Source organism: Hippopotamus amphibius, chromosome 8 (assembly GCF_030028045.1).
Source record: "Hippopotamus amphibius kiboko isolate mHipAmp2 chromosome 8, mHipAmp2.hap2, whole genome shotgun sequence".
In the NCBI taxonomy this organism is placed as follows: domain Eukaryota; kingdom Metazoa; phylum Chordata; class Mammalia; order Artiodactyla; family Hippopotamidae; genus Hippopotamus; species Hippopotamus amphibius.
The window spans coordinates 65597092-65614137 of NC_080193.1; the positions used below are offsets into that span (position 1 = coordinate 65597092).

At 35.6% G+C, this 17046-nt stretch overlaps 1 protein-coding gene across 7 annotated transcripts in view; it reads left to right on the forward strand.

Annotated features, from left to right (window-relative positions):
- The window catches only part of MBD5 (methyl-CpG binding domain protein 5), a 158996-nt gene that overhangs the window by 108920 nt on the left and 33030 nt on the right, over positions 1 to 17046 (forward strand). For all 7 annotated transcript variants that reach the window (XR_009054996.1, XM_057743950.1, XM_057743949.1 and 4 more), the window contains 2 exons: positions 962 to 1142; positions 5504 to 7636. Coding sequence is in view for 6 of the 7 variants with exons in the window: in XM_057743950.1 (XP_057599933.1) it covers positions 962 to 1142; positions 5504 to 7636 (2314 nt within the window). In the remaining variant the exon portion in view is untranslated. The remainder of the gene's footprint in view (positions 1 to 961; positions 1143 to 5503; positions 7637 to 17046) is intronic.

The following is a 17046-nucleotide window of genomic DNA, read 5'->3' on the forward strand; positions in this document are numbered from 1 at the left end:
ATGTATGCATTTTAAAGTCTTAAGTTAGATATCTTTTGCATGCATTTTGGAATGATTAAAGATTGTGGAAAATAGTTAAGTCCAAGAGCCATTTTCAAAGGTGACAAACCTTTATTCATATTAAACATTTCTTCAAAACCTCTTTTGCACCTTTTTATTAGAGCTATACCCATGTTCACTGTTTAATAGTGCAGTATTTTCTTTCCCTGCTGCTCAGTCTGCAATGTTATTTTTAGCACTGGTGTTGATAAATCTGCCACAAATATTTCTAAAATCACAAAGCTGAACCCTCCTAGCCAAAAGCGAAACTGTTTTATTCCTTTGCAAGGTGAAAAGTAAAATGATTTTAAATGATAAAATATTTACTATAGAAACAGGTCATTATTTTCTGAATATCTATAATAGTGCTATCTTAGAACTAAAGATTAATAGACAACTTTTTCTTTTTTATTTGTGTCACCTCATTTTAAAAAAAGCACTTGAAACAGCTTATAAGTATATGTACAATAAGTATTTTTTAAAATAGAGTAATAGAATTCTTAAATCAGTGAAAAGGTAATATCAATATAGCAATAAAATAAAGCCAAAGAAAAAGTTAGCATGTAGCAGTGTCAGGTTTTAAGGTTTCTATACTGTACTTCATCTGTTTTTGTACTGTTATAACATCAGGAATTATCTAAAATTGGGAGCATTTTCAGATATTATACCTTTCCATTTATTTATCTTGGCTATCTTAGGATTAGGATAATTTTCATTATTTACCCTGCCACTAAAAACTATGAGTTTAGAAGAAGTATTTCTTATATTATATACAAAGTTGCTTTTCTTAAATTTAAAAACTTGAGAATGTTTTATTGAGATTTATGGGTTAATCTATGCAAAACTTTTTTTTTTAACAAGCGTATCTTTTTACCTAATATTTTTACAGACATATTTTAAGCAAAGACTTTGCTTTTTCCAGGTGTTTAATTTTGATCCTGGAGCTGCTGTGAAACAAAGAACTGCAGAAGATGTTAAAGCAGATGAAGATGTCACAAAGCTGTGCATACATAAAAGAAAAATCATTGCAGTGGCCACACTTCATAAAAGCATGGAAGCCCCACATCCTTCTCTAGTGCTCACCAGTCCCGGAGGAGGAACAAGTATGTAATATAGTGAAGGGTTTAGGGATTTTCCTCCCCCATTCCTCTCCTGGAGAAGGAGTCACTTTGCCAGGCATTTTCTGAGTCCACTTTTCAAACATGCATAATGCATTTTAAATTATGTATGTTTTATCATTTTGCTGCAAATAGCATATTAGTTCAGAAAAATTCCCATGAAGTTGTTTCCCAAAATTTCCTATCCAAATCATTTAGTTAAATGAGCAAAATAAACACTGATTAGCACATACAAATGCTGTGGAGGTACATAGAGCTGAGCTAACAAAAGAGAAACTGCCATTGGTTTTTAGGAAAGAAATGTAGCCTTTCTCTTAGGGCTGTATTGGAATGTGTAGTATCAAGTCCTTAAATGCAACTAGCAATGTTGTCAAGAACTAGCAGTGTTATTCTTTAAGTCAGTCAATAGCTATATATTGAACATCTACTAACAGAAATCACCTTGCCAGGAATTTTTATACCTCCATCCAACACATACATGCACACATGCTTTCATTTTTTAAAAATTTCAAAGCTGCAGAAAAATTACGTGAACAGTTCATTGAGTACCCTAGATTTACCAATTCACGTTTTGTTTCCGGAGTTGCAGATATTGTGACAATTCATCCCTAAGTATTTCAACACACATGGATATTCTCTTATATAAACCACAGTCTATCACATTCAGGAAATTTAAAACTGGCATAATAGTATTATCTAATATGCAGTCTATATTCAGATTTCTCCAGTTGTCCTAATAAGATTCTTATAGTTTTTTCAGTCCAATTTTTTTGAAAGTGCAGGATGCAAAGATTGTGCAACTGCAATTAGTTGTTACATTTCTTTAATCTACACCAATTCCCCAGTCTTTTTAAATCTTTCATGACATTGATATTTTTGAAGATTCTAGGCCAGTTTTGTAGATGTTTCTCAGTTAGGATTTGCCTGATGGCTTCCTTGTATTTATATTCAGGTTAAACACAGTTTGGTAGGAATACTGCATAGGTGATATTATGTCCTCATTAGAAAGCACATAATGGCAGTTTATCTCATATTGATGACATTGTTTGATTGCTTGGTTAAAATTATATCCAGTATTGAGGTACATTTTCCCATTATGGTTTATATGTAATTTGTGGAATTATACTTTGAGGCTGAGGAACTTCTTTTCATAGGGGCTAGAATATGAACTCTCCAAAATATTACAGTTAACACTTGACTAGTAATGATGGATAAAATATGGCTGAACACCAAAACATTTGTTTATGGAAGTTAAGTAACATTATTCTGCAGAGCTCTGAAAAATAGGGATAAGGAATGTAACCTGGAGTAATCAGAGAAAGCTTCATGGTAGAGCTCAGATTTGAACCAGCCCTAGAAAAGGATAGGATTTAGACATATAAGGGAAATAAGAAAATTCTTGTCCAGAGTGAGTATAGCATAATTAAGGAATGATATGGAAACTAATGTGACTTGAGTGGAAAATTAAACCTGCATAGGTAAATTGAGGCCAAATCATTGATAGCTTTAGATACATAGAGAAGCAGTTGTAACACCATACAGGTCATTAAAGAGTCACATTTAGAACTCATGTGAAGAGGGCAGGGAAAGACAAATTTGGCAGTTATTAGCAGAGAGCCCCTCTCCAATAACCCTCTAACCTTTACACTTCAACAGGAATGATCAGAAAAACATTGCTCCATTAAGGTATGTAAGAAAAATGTATATATTTTAGTGAATTTTTCTTTTTCTTTAATGAGCTACGTTTTTTAAATTAAAAGATATTGCAACAATTTAGACATTTAATAGTAATACATTATTTAAAATTTACCATTATCCTGCCACCTTGATGTAAGTATGTTTTCATTTTTGCATCTTACCTTGCACGTGTGTTTGCACATGCTCATATCTGCTGCCAGTCTCACTTCACATCATATCAAACAGTTTCAGCTCTGTCTACAGGGACTGCCTTGTTGCCTTTTTAATGACTGGAGTGGAATCTTGATCTAGGTCCTTTGTCATACCCTGTACATACAAGTTTCATTATTGAAATTAAAGGTGAATATTTAACTAGTATAGGTATAAGAGGTATATTTCCATCTCCTTTTAAAATGATATACTTTATTGGATTCATTTCTGCTCTTTTCCCAGCTTCAGACATAGCATTTATTTCGATTTTCTAATTTTTAACTATATTAAAAGGTTGGGATTTAAATAACGCTTAAGAAGACTCATGTAGTAGTTTTCACCTCTCTTTATTTTACGTGCATAAACATATAACTCATCTCTTTGGAAAGGTCTATTTGAATATACACAAAAGCACTTGACGGATGCCTAGCATTTACATTTGCCAACTCTTGTAATACTTTAGTTCCTAACTGCAGCATAACAACAGCGTGACTTTTGTTTGTTTACTTGTTTAGTATCCCTTTCATTTTAAAGATGGTAACTATTTTTCCCCAGTATGGAAGAAATCCTTTCTAAACCACAACTATTTTTAAAATTCTGTTGAATGTAAAAATGCCAGTGTCTGTATTTTTAATCACTGAATTGTAGATAACTGTATAAATAAACAAGAAAAGACACAAGTTGGATGTTTTATTACTAAAAGAGGACACAGTCAATCCCATAATAATGTTAGTGGTATTAATACAGACAACTGTTTTCTCACTATATGCCAAGCTCAGGGCCCCAAATATTTTTCATATATTATTTCCTTGATTACAGAGTTTAAAAATCTTTCTTTAAGAAGAAAATGAATTCAGTTGAGTTTATGTGCTGCAATTTTCTTATATGATTGGTTCTCAACTTTTCATAAACTGTATCATATCCAGAAATCACTCTATCAAAGAATCTCTACCATGCCAGAAATGGAAAGCCCACATTTCTCAAGAAAAATATACGTTCACTGCATTCTCTTACTTCTTGATTGTACGCTACCAAGACATCTGTTTATCCCAGGTTGAAAACTACTGTCTTAGAAATTGTTATGATTTGACTTGTATAGTACCCAGCAGGTAGGAAAAGTGTATTTATCTTAAATGTGTAATTCTCCATTTAAGTAACTATACCTCTGATTGCAACTGAATCCAAGTATACCTGCCGATACACTATAAGTCTCAGAATTGAGATGGCCAATGTATAGTATGAACAGTACCACTCTCATCTCCCGTGCCTCTATGGACACATTGGCATTTTCTCGTGGAGCCCAGGAAGAGCTCAGTGTCCTTTTCAACAGAGCTCTCTAAGAGCCACCACCAGTTGATGGGCATTGGCATATGAAACTTATTTTATTTGCCACCCCTGTTTTAGAAGTCACAACTTTATAAAATAGTTAAACATCCTTAGGGGCTAAAAAAAACTTAAACCTAGAATTCTGACATGATCGAATGAAAATTCTGTGTGATGAACCAGCTTGCTTTTGTTGCCTGTATTCTGTCTGATCTCCAAAAGAACTGAAGGGATCCCAAAAAGCCAGCAAGGGAGCAATGCACTCTAAAAAGAGAATACTCAGTTGGAACCCAGTACTGAAGATTTTCGCACTCTGACTAAATTTTACATAAGAATTCTATCCTAATAAAAGAATTGCAATCTTTTACCAAAGTTGGTTGACTAAGGCTGTTTTACAACAATGACTGATTAAGGGCAAGGAAATTGAAGTGTTGCAGTGTTACAAATTTGATACAAAGTTAGTATGATTGTTTAACTTACTGTGTTTACTGTTGGTATCATTCCCTTCATAAAAGATTCAGAATCCTGTTTACTTAATTCACAAAAATTAACTCTTTTACTCTCACAGTAAAAATGTTGGGATAAGGAGGAGTTTTTGTAGCTGTCCGGAGAAGGTTTTAGTAAGGTTATAGAAACGTTTATAAGGTAACAAATTTTCTGGTGAAAATAAAAATTCATTTAAATCACCCAAGAAAATATTATGCCACACAGATTACAGTTTTCTGTTGTAACTGTGTTCTTAAAAAAATTCAAATCCCAAAGATAATAACATTATCCTTTCCATCTGGGCTGTCAGTCTTGATTTTGCATATTATAAATATTATTAGAATGGCTAATGTCAGTATGTACGGATTCAGATCCCCATCCTTTCTCAACAGACATGAGGTAAACAAGCATAATGAGCAGTAATTGAGAACCTTTGGTCAACTAAGGGAGAATAATGTGTATTTTTTTCAATCAAAATTTATTGTAGACTACAGAACTTTCTTTTCATTGCAAAGAGTCACAGATTCTATTTGCAAATTTCCTTTTCCAGATGCCCTCCCTTTCTCATTTCCTCCTTTCCTTCCCTTCCTCCATCCTAACACAAAAGAATTGAGACTACTAACAGATTTTTTTTTTCTCTTTCACATCAGATGCAACTCCAGTAGTACCTTCACGGGCAGCAACTCCAAGATCTGTAAGAAATAAGTCTCACGAAGGAATTACAAATTCTGTAATGCCTGAATGTAAGAATCCTTTCAAATTAATGATTGGATCCTCAAATGCCATGGGAAGGCTATATGTACAAGAACTGCCTGGAAGCCAGCAACAAGAACTCCATCCTGTCTACCCCCGGCAGAGATTGGGCAGCAGTGAACACGGACAGAAATCTCCATTCCGTGGCAGCCATGGAGGACTGCCCAGCCCAGCGTCTTCAGGTTCCCAGATATATGGAGATGGCTCAATCTCTCCAAGGACTGACCCACTTGGAAGCCCTGATGTTTTCACAAGGAATAATCCTGGTTTTCATGGAGCTCCCAATTCTAGTCCTATTCACCTGAATAGGACTCCTCTTTCTCCACCTTCAGTAATGCTACATGGTTCTCCTGTACAGTCATCCTGTGCAATGGCTGGAAGGACTAATATACCTCTTTCCCCAACCTTGACTACAAAGAGTCCAGTAATGAAAAAACCAATGTGTAATTTTTCAGCTAATATGGAAATACCACGAGCAATGTTCCACCACAAACCACCCCAAGGCCCACCTCCCCCTCCACCTTCTTGTGCTCTTCAGAAAAAGCCATTAACATCTGAGAAAGATCCACTTGGCATTCTTGACCCTATTCCTAGTAAACCGGTGAATCAGAACCCTGTTATCATTAATCCAACTAGTTTCCATTCAAATGTCCACTCTCAGGTACCTGTGATGAATGTAAGCATGCCTCCTGCTGTTGTTCCTTTGCCAAGTAATCTCCCTTTGCCAACCGTAAAACCTGGTCACATGAATCATGGGAGTCATGTACAAAGAGTTCAGCATTCAGCTTCAACCTCCCTGTCCCCTTCTCCAGTGACATCCCCAGTGCACATGATGGGGACTGGAATTGGAAGGATTGAGGCATCGCCCCAAAGATCACGCTCATCTTCCACATCATCAGATCACGGAAATTTCATGATGCCACCTCTAGGACCCCAGGCCACTTGTAGTGGTATTAAGGTTCCACCCAGGTCACCAAGGTCAACAATAGGGTCCCCAAGGCCATCAATGCCATCAAGCCCTTCTACCAAGTCCGATGGACATCATCAGTACAAGGATATCCCTAACCCATTAATTGCTGGAATGAGTAATGTACTAAACACCCCAAGCAGTGCAGCTTTCCCTACTGCATCTGCCGGAAGTGGTTCTGTAAAGAGTCAGCCTGGTTTGCTGGGAATGCCTTTAAATCAGATCTTGAACCAGCACAATGCTGCCTCCTTTCCAGCAAGTAGTTTACTCTCAGCAGCAGCCAAAGCACAGCTAGCAAATCAAAACAAACTTGCTGGTAACAACAGTAGCAGCAGTAGCAATTCTGGAGCTGTTGCTGGCAGTGGCAACACTGAAGGACATAGCACTTTAAACACCATGTTCCCTCCTACTGCCAACATGCTTCTCCCAACAGGTGAAGGGCAAAGTGGTCGAGCAGCACTAAGAGATAAGCTGATGTCTCAGCAAAAAGACTCATTGCGGAAAAGAAAACAGCCACCTACCACAGTGCTGAGTTTGCTCAGACCGTCTCAAGTGGACAGTTCTGCAGTTCCTAAACCTGGACCCGACTTGCTAAGGAAGCAGGGTCAGGGGTCGTTTCCCATCAGTTCAATGTCTCAGTTACTACAGTCTATGAGTTGTCAAAGCTCTCACTTGAGTAGCAATAGTACCCCGGGTTGTGGGGGCTCCAGTACTGCTTTGCCTTGCTCTGCTAACCAGCTGCATTTTACAGATCCCAATATGAACTCCAGTGTTCTTCAGACTTCACTGACACAGAACATACCTTTAAGAGGGGAAGCCGTGCACTGCCACAATGCAAACACTAACTTTGTTCACAGTAACAGTCCAGTCCCAAACCACCATCTTGCGGGTTTAATAAATCAGATTCAGGCTAGCGGGAACTGTGGGATGCTCAGTCAGTCGGGCATGGCTTTAGGAAATTCATTACATCCCAATCCACCTCAGTCAAGAATTTCAACGTCCTCCACTCCAGTGATACCAAACAGCATTGTTAGCAGCTATAATCAAACCAGTTCTGAAGCAGGTATGGTTTTATTAGAAAAAAGTACCCAAAGGTACTAAGCTTTTATACGTTTTTTAAAATTTGTACCAAAATATTTATTATGATAAGAAATGATCCTTTCCCCATTGTGAAATTCTCATCATTTCTTTAGTATTTATAATTTTATTTACAGAATGCTAGGGATCTGTCTCATAGAAAAAATAACAGCCGAGAGGATTCTGTGTGTTTCCGTTATTTGTTGTCAATCTCTGTCATTTTGAATTTTGTTCGACTTTCAGTTGGTTCTGTAACCATTGGACTCTAAACTACGAGAGAAGCCATAGAAGGCAGGACTTCCTGGTTCATGAGACATGTACTTGGTCTATGCCGACATAAAAGCCGTTTCCCCTAGCTTTTGTTTGTGTTCAGGTACATGAAGCTCATCTTGGAAAACCCAAAAAAAGGGCAAAAATAAATGGATTTTTTTGTTCTTGCTGCTGACCAGAAATAGGTGAATGGACAGGAAAAGGTAACTAGAAGGTGTATGAAGTAGAAAGCTGTCTTCTAATGTGTTCTCTTACCCTAGTTTGCTATCCTTTATTATTATTTGTTTGAAAAAATTCAAAAATGGGTATCGGCTACTCCCTTTTTCAAAAAGGTAATAATTTAAGTTTTCTAATAAAAAAAGGCTTGAAAACCTGATTTCCAGAATTTTTGATCTTGAAATTATTTTACAGGTTTCTTGTAGAACTAAACCATCATTTTTACCATTGACGTTATTGTATCTCTTTATCCGCTATTAATGAAGGAGACAAATTTATTTGAAAGTAGACACATTAGAAAGAACTGTATTTTGTTCAGTAGAGTCCTCAGAAATTGTCATAAAAATCTGTAAAGAAGCACTACAGAGATAAATTTATTGAAACATCAGAAAATTTGACCATAAAAATATTAGGAAGAATACCCAAAACTCAATAATAATGATTTGAGAGACTGGTGGGAAATGACAGGGAGGAAATAAAAGATGATTGTGGAGACAAGATTATTCAGATATGAAAACAGTGGGCTTTTAAAACCAGATTGCTACTGGAAGTGAGAAAACTGCTGAGGCTTTTCGTAATAAGCTATTGTGTAAATATATAGAGACTGTATTTTACCACCATGCTGGAAAGGCATTATGACCTACATGTCTTTGCTGCTGATAGCAAAATCAAGTGTTTTCCTTCCTGGTGTCACTACTTTTACCTGCCATTCTCCACAACTTGTGTTATGTGTTATGTTTTGATGTCAGTATTTAATGAAGAACTATTCATTGACCTCTTGTGTTAAAAAGAATATAAGGTGAAGAAGATAATTGAAATGATTAGTGCCTTCTTGATATTCTTAGTCTAAGGAATCTCATGAAACTATTTTTTATGTGTTTAACAGGATACTTATTCCAAAGGGGCTTCCAGCTTTTCAATGACTCATAGTCCTTTTTTAGATAATCCCAAATGAATGAAAATTTAATCTTATGCATTTAGCAGATTAAGGTTACATAAAATCAGTAACTATTTAAAAATACACTATATTTATGAAGCATACCTTCAATCATTTAGATGAGACATTGTTAGTCTCATTGTATTAAATCTTTCAATTTTGATACCCCTTACCTCAACTTACTTTGTTTCAGGTCTAAGTTCATATTGCAAAGTGTACGTATTTTATTAATGATGTATTTTAATTTATATATAATGGAAAAGACCAACATTTATTTATATTCTTGTTTCTTCTGATTGTCAAGTTTAGACTTATTCTATATAGTCTTAGACATGTATTTTCTTGTTCTATGCATCTCTGTAAAGCATTGGATCTGGATTGCCAGTGCTGGGAGTGTTGAAACACACATGTTGAAAATTTATCAATATAAGTAAAGTGTTAGCATATAAATAGCTAAAAGGGATGAGAATAAATGTCTAGTAATTATATGGATGTGACCAATCATGTACACGCTAACAGAAAGCATATGCTTGATAAAAATCTAGATCAGTAAGAATTTTTTAAAGTATTAAACCTAATAAAATTGAATACTAATGAAAAGTGCATAGATCTGATGTGCAGCTGGTAATAAAAATGGGTAGATTTACTAATTAATGTAACTTTTGATAAGCTGAATATTGAAGAGGTCTCTAATATCATGTTTCTTTTAGATACACAGTGAACTATGTCAGCTGAATGTACTGTCATTATAATTGCTTAGCCTAAATATTTATTTTCACTGACATTTATTGATCCATCAAATAAACACCAAAGCTGGGCATTCAGAGTGAGACAGCTGATGACAGTCACAGCTATCCCTTTAAGTTTTGCTCAGTATTCCTAGCATACTAGTAAGACATTAGAAGAAAACCACATTTTATTCTTAAAATGTTGCTTTTACCTGTCACTGAGTGCCTCTGATGTGCTAGGTGATTTGCTTGTATTATTTCTAATTTGTGCAGTTTTCCGAAGTATAGTTCTCTTGTCCTCATTTTACAGATGAGTGAATTGAGCCTCAGAGAACTTGAATCACTGTCCAAGGTCATACGTAATTGAATTAGGATTTGAACTCAGGTTCATCTGATTCTAAAATCCATTTTCTTCCCAGCTGCATAAGTTCTTCATCTGAAACATCTAGTTCTGAAAAGTACCATTTTCACTTTCAAATATTTAAAAATATCCAACAGAGAGTGAGTCAGAGCACATCGATGCATGTTAGGAACCACATTTGTAAACGTTTGATGCACTGTTAGACAAAAGTCAGTTATTTTGCCTTCTCTCTTTGGACTCTAATATCCTAGTGTACAATGATCAGGACGTTTGTATCAATGCAGATGAAACGTCCACAATGTCCAGAGAACTACCCCTCATTTGTGACTCACGTTCGGTAACCTTTATTGAAATGAATTGGTATCGCCTTACTCAGATAAGAATGGGTTTCCTCATGGGCAGTGTGTCATTAGGCCTTTGAAGAGAGCGACTGTGCAGATGCTAGCCCTGCCATTCCAGCTGTGATAGCACAGTGAGGTTGAAGGAGACCCGAGGTGACATGGCCCAACTCTTCCTTGTGGTAATGGAGCCTGAACAGAACTCAGGTGACCTCCTGTTCAATCCAGTGCCTTTTTTCCACTCTCCTAAGCAGCAGCTCAAAAATGTTACTCATTTAAGACCAGACGTCATTCTGAAAATATTTAATTCAATTGGTTATTTATTTCAAAAACTTCTTTTAAAGAGAGTTTTTCTATCATAAACAAATATTCATTTTTTAGGCCTGTATGTGAATGCCAGTCCGTATTTAAAATGTATTACAACTCATATGTGAGAATCAGAGGCAAAGATATTTTTAAAAAAATTAACGATATGAAATGCTTGGAAAACATTTCTAAAACTTAAGAATATACACGGTTTTGCTAATTCTATCTGGTATTTTGAAACTGCCTTTCCACTAAAGCTCTCTAAACACTTTGCATTGTAAAGTTTACGGGTTTCTATTAGCTTTTTGGTTATGAAATTGCAAGTGAAGTTTAATATTTCCATGTAGCAGATTTAGAAAATGACCAGTAGGATACTTGGTGACATTCCTCAAGTTGTAAAGCAAAGCTCTGGTGGATCTGGCAACCAAACCCCAAATCAGTTCCTGATTTTCAGTCCAAACTCTCAAACTGCTGAATGCAGGTATGTTTTGAAATCCATCAGTTGTATACATTTAAAGCAATTTTCAGTTTATGAAGTGAGATAAGCTTCAGCACATAAGTGGTTCCAGCACATGTCCTGTGGTGTTTTGGTTTAGGGAGGAATTCAAAATCAAGTGCCCCTGCTGGGCAGATTTCATCAGGTCCATGGCTCTTTGGGCCTCTGACTGCTGCCCACCTGTTTACCATACATGCCAGTAACACAGGCCTCTGCAGAGGACCCAGCCCTGTCAGTGTCCACATGACAACCAGTCCTTCCGTGGCCCTGTGGGTTTTCACAATTTTCAGAGAAGCAAAAATGTTTAGACTCTTCTGCTTAAAACCAACTTAATAACTGAACCTTACCTTCCTCCAGTATGATAAAGTCATTATATATAACTTTTTCACTTTAAAATGCCTTTTATATTCTCATTTTTTTCTGATAAAAAAATTTAATCAACTCTTTTAAAGTACATGAAAATGTAGTCCTCTGAAGGGGCAGAGTATGAGTTTGTACCAAAAGAGAAAATAATTCAATCATTTATTTGCCTTAACTCTTAAAGATATACATTGGCTAACAAGAATATAAATAAACCTTTGAATAAATATATGCTCATGAATATTTATATATATATTTTTTTAACTCTGGAAAAGAAAGTGTTTTTTTCAGCACAAAATACATTTAATTGAAACTCAGTGCAGCCACTGATATGGTAGGTGTAAGAAAATTAGAGATCACAAAAGAATGCTTTGGATAAAATATTGCAAAGTATAAGCTTGGATTTTTGTTCTATGTATTTATTTATTCTCAGAACATGCCAGTAAGAAAAATAAAGTGAAATTGTCATTCCCTTCATTTGAGGTTATAGTTGCAAAAAGATTATGGGATAAAAATACTCGAGGATGGATTAGTCTCTCAGGATATGGGACGTTTGTGTGGAAGTAAGCCTCTAGTCTTATGCAGGGTGAAAAAAGGCAGAGACTCCTTTAAGGTTGTGAGTGAATTAATAATAGTTGCTATTGAAAGTATTTCCACCCAAGTTTTTAAATGCCTAGATTTTACTCCTCATCTGATTGATGCACAGGCTTCTAGGTTGAAAGTTGCCCTCTGCTCTTGTTTTTTAACCAAATACCAAAACTATTTTAAAACCTTGATTATGTGATGAAAATCTGTGTCTATTCTTTTAAATTTTTGCAAAATGAGCCGTTTCTTCAATGTCTTTTTTAAGAAAGCTTCCCAATATCAGGGTTACACCACTTGCTTTGTTTACATATTCCAGGTTTAATGTTTCCTTGTGTACAAAAGGCGTTAAATATGTTTGAATTTAGACTTTGAGTCTATGTAATCAAAGGTGATAATGGAACTCAGAGTGGTGTGATGTGTTTGCTGATTCAATGATCTATTTTGTACCTTTCAAGAAATAAATTGTCCCAGTGTGCAAATTGGGAGAAATTTATTCTATTGCAGTACACTAAGCTCACTTATAAAACCACTAGAAATCTTTCAGTTCTCAAGGAGATGTCTAAGCTATTATTTACTAAAATCAAGTGGTCTAAAAACATTGAAGCAGCTTCTGAAAGTACCCAAATTCTAGGCAGTAATGTTAACTCTACAAAAATTTGAGTCATTAAAAATAATGCTTAAACATTTTCCTAGTGTCATCAAAATGGATTTCATTTCCACATGCATGTAGTACTAAATAAATCAAATCATAAACTTTCTACCTTCGAGGAACTTATATCAAAACAACATTAATGCTAACAAAGCAAAGAGTAGAGTAAAAATTATTTTCTAAGAATTATACTTCTTGCAAAGTCAAAGTAACAACTCACTTTTTTACAGATGAAGAATGGAACTAGGCAAACAGAAATCTGAAGGAGTTGCTGAGATACTCCTGGGGTAGGAGCTAGTCCAGGGAAATTCTAGATGTGTATCCAAGACCCATGGGTACAGGTATAAGAGAGAGTAGTATTTATCACAGATGCCCCCAGAGCAGAGCTCTTGTGCCGCATGACTCCACAAAGATACCTCTCACATTAGAGTCTGATAAATATGCTTCCTGGAGCACAGCTCCATAGACCATCCCCCACAGAGTTGAGCAACTGAGAGGCCTGACCCTAAAGCAGTGTTTTTCAAACTTTTTTTACTTCTAACCACAGCAAGAAATTAACTTGCATTCCATTTCACTAGAGATATGTTTTTCATGTACGACAAAAGTTTCCTGAAAAAACACTCCATGTGATGCACTCTGACATTTTAGATCCCATTCTATCTTATCCTATCTTATTCTGTTACTTTCTTTTATGACAGTCATGATCCATTGAAATGATTTCATCACCCACTAGCAGAACATGACCCAGCACTCACATGTATAAGTTAACAGAAATAGTTTCCACAAAATAACATTGTAGCTATGCAGTGTTTTTTTTTTCTTCTATTCATTTATCAAAATATACTGGTTGGGGCATACTAAATTGATTTTACAGCCTTAAATAGGTCTAAACACTGTCTTAGAATATTCACTAGGTAATTAACTCAGCAAATATTTATTGAACACCTAGTATGTGCTCTGCACTGTTTGGCACTGAAGATAAAATAGTATACAATGGAAAGATACAAAGTCAACTATTAATAATCTAGAAACTATACTTGCTCTGGTCATTAAACAAAATGAGATAAACTTCCAAAATAATGGATGGAGCATTTTAACTGTTATTCTGGCATATTGAGAGAACAGAAATCCTACCAAGCAAGAGACTTAACCTCTTCTCTCAGCATTTGTTTCCTTACAATAAATATTAAGAAAAATGTGATAAGCATTTGTTTAAAAAAAAAAAAAAAAAGCTTTGTTACTTGGGAAACAGCGAAAAATCTCAAGCATTTTTTTTCGTTTTAACAGTTTTCAGAATAATTCTCTCTGTTAATAAAGGAAGCAGAAATGATGAGTAGTAAAACACATACATTTTTCTTTTTTTTTTGTCTGACCCCATAAGCACCATAAGACTGGCCTGGCCGATACAGTCATAATCACTCAGACTTCATTCCAAGATTGGAGCTGAATTCCTTGCTCTGTTCTTTCCTCTTCCCTAAGAGGGTGGCTCTGTTGAGGTTGGAGGGTATTTCCTCAGATACTGCCACTGATCCCTTCCCCCTCTTCTTTTTCTCCTAAATTGTTTTGGGTTTGGGTCCCTCCCTCCCTTCCTTATGGAGAACAAATAGACACTAGTCCCTAGGGCTTCCTGCCTTCTCTGGTAAAGGAATGCTAGGAATTTACAGCAGGATCCAAGGCACAAAGATAGAGATTGGTATATTTTTGTAAACACTTATTGCCATGTCATTACTAAGGCTTGGGAAAATAATATCTTGTTGGGAGATCTAGACTTCTCAAAAAAGTTATCTTTCAATTTTTTAAATCTTTTAAATATAGAGGAGAAAATTTTACTGTTTTCTAGGGATTGAAAAGTGAATTATATTTATTAGACTTACTAGGGCACGATATTTTGTCTTGTCTCTGAAGGCATTTGTTTTTATTAAGGATTATCATTGACCCTGTTTGCAATTAAAATACACTTGCCAAAGCAAATGATAAAGGTCAAATAGTGAAGGATTGCCTTGTATATGATTTATTTCTTAGATTCTTGAATTTTAAAAATCACTATTTGGGCATATCAATTTAGAAAAATTTTCTAGCATTAAGTAGTAATTTTTCAAAATTGGAGCTGTAGATCAAACTGGTATAATAACATCTTAAAAACACCTATTGGTCCATTAGGAACTACCTTTATGCCCTCTCTTGTATGCATACAAAGACACATACAACAATATTATTAATACTTAAGGGCCAATCGTGAAAGAGAGCGTAATATGAACAATGACTTTTCTCAAAGAATATTGGTGGTGAAGAAGAGAAATAAATGTAAAGAAGTAGACATTACCTTTGTTTTGAAAAGCAGTTGTTAAAAAATGCAGCAGATCAAGGATGAAATTTAATAATAGGAAAATAACCTTTAAAAAATCCTAAAAAAAATTACTGATGCTATTTCTGTATACACACACATACACAGCCACACACACAGAAATCATAAATTATATGTGTGTGCAAAGAATACTGTATGTATCTGGAAATCTACCCCACTGGAAAAAGCTACCACTGTTGTTTTCTAATTGTACTGGACTATCTGTCTCTGATTGGATGTCTAGACAAGTGATCTCACACCAGAAAAGTTTATTTGGGTGGCTTTCCAGTCTTGTTTCCTACTTCTTTAAAAGTAAACAGAAACAAGAAGAAAAAGAAATAATGCCAGTTCATGGTGCCGCTGGCTGGTGTGAAATAATTTCTTCGAATCAAAGGATTTCTCCAACTTACTAAGTTGTTCCAGGCTCCCGGCTGCCTTTAGTTATTTAACTGCTAAATGTTTAGTGAATAGTTTGCTTTTTTAAAAACTCTTAAAAAAAAAAAAGAAAAGAAAAAACTGTCTCCTTCATTAGATTAAGCACAAAATATCTTGGCTGCCAAAATAAAAGTCAGCTTTAAGAAAACATTTTTCCCCACATGCTTCAACAGACCACAGGCTTTTATGCAGAACTATGAAGTGGGTTCTCCAGAGAATGCCTATTCAAGATTAAGTGGTTCAGAAATAAGCAATTTCCAATTTTCCTCCAGCTATAAAAACTCAGGATCCTCTTTCAGTGACCCGAAGCATTAATGAGTAACTTTAAGAATTCAGAGTACTTTCGGATGGACCTCTTCCTCTGTAAGACTATTTTAACTCCCTGGCACACCTGGGAGTCTTCTAGAGGAATGTGACATCTTCCAGCCATCTCCTTTCCAGCATCCCTTATCACCTGGCATTGGACCAATCATACTCTACAGAGTCAGTTTTCACTTTTATCCGCAAGGGTGGTATTCTCTCCTTCTCCACATATACACTTGCCACACACACATAGCATCTAGTGACCTGATTCCTAGAAGTTGAATGCAATTTTTAAGATCTTAATAGATTGATTCAGCCAACACTTTTTGAATGCCAAGCATGTGTTTCCAAGACTCTTAGGTCTTGGGAATACAAAGGGAAATAAGAAGTAATCCTTGCCTTTAATGGTTTTGAAAGATGATGTTACATTTCTTTGCTGCTTGTCTAAGGCAGCAGGTATAACCATGGGTGGGAGGGCTGGGGTGTGCAGGAAAGCAGCATACAATATTTTCAGTCATATTTCTTTGTGTTGAGGATACATAGAACTCTATTACCCTCCATACACTTTATTATCTCGTCTTTTTAAAAAATTACTTTGCTTCTTCTTAGAAGCCCTTTCTGTCTCCTTTTCAACTCTCAAATCCCAGATCAAATGTTATCACTTGCTTAGTTTTTCCTGACGCCTTCAGTTTTACAATTGTCCCCTTGTTATATACCTGCTTTTGTTCCTAGCATATTGCCTTGTAGTTATACTAGCTATATGAAAAGAGCTTTAAAATTTCCAGTTCATAATAAGCTCTCAATAAATGTATATTTGAGAGAGACAGGGAGATCTGTGTGTTTATCCCATTGCCTAAACTCTGAGTTCTTGGAAGAAAGGGCAGGGTGTTGTGTTGTTGTTGTTGTTTGTTTGTATCACTATTTCTACCCTTTTGTTCAGCAGAGTATACATGATTGTTGAATTGGTGTGTTGAAAATTTGAGAAAATAAAAAAATGCCTTGATCCACATATTACCCTTAAGAAACCTGTGGTATTCACCCTCTTCTTGTTTGTAATGCAAAAATATA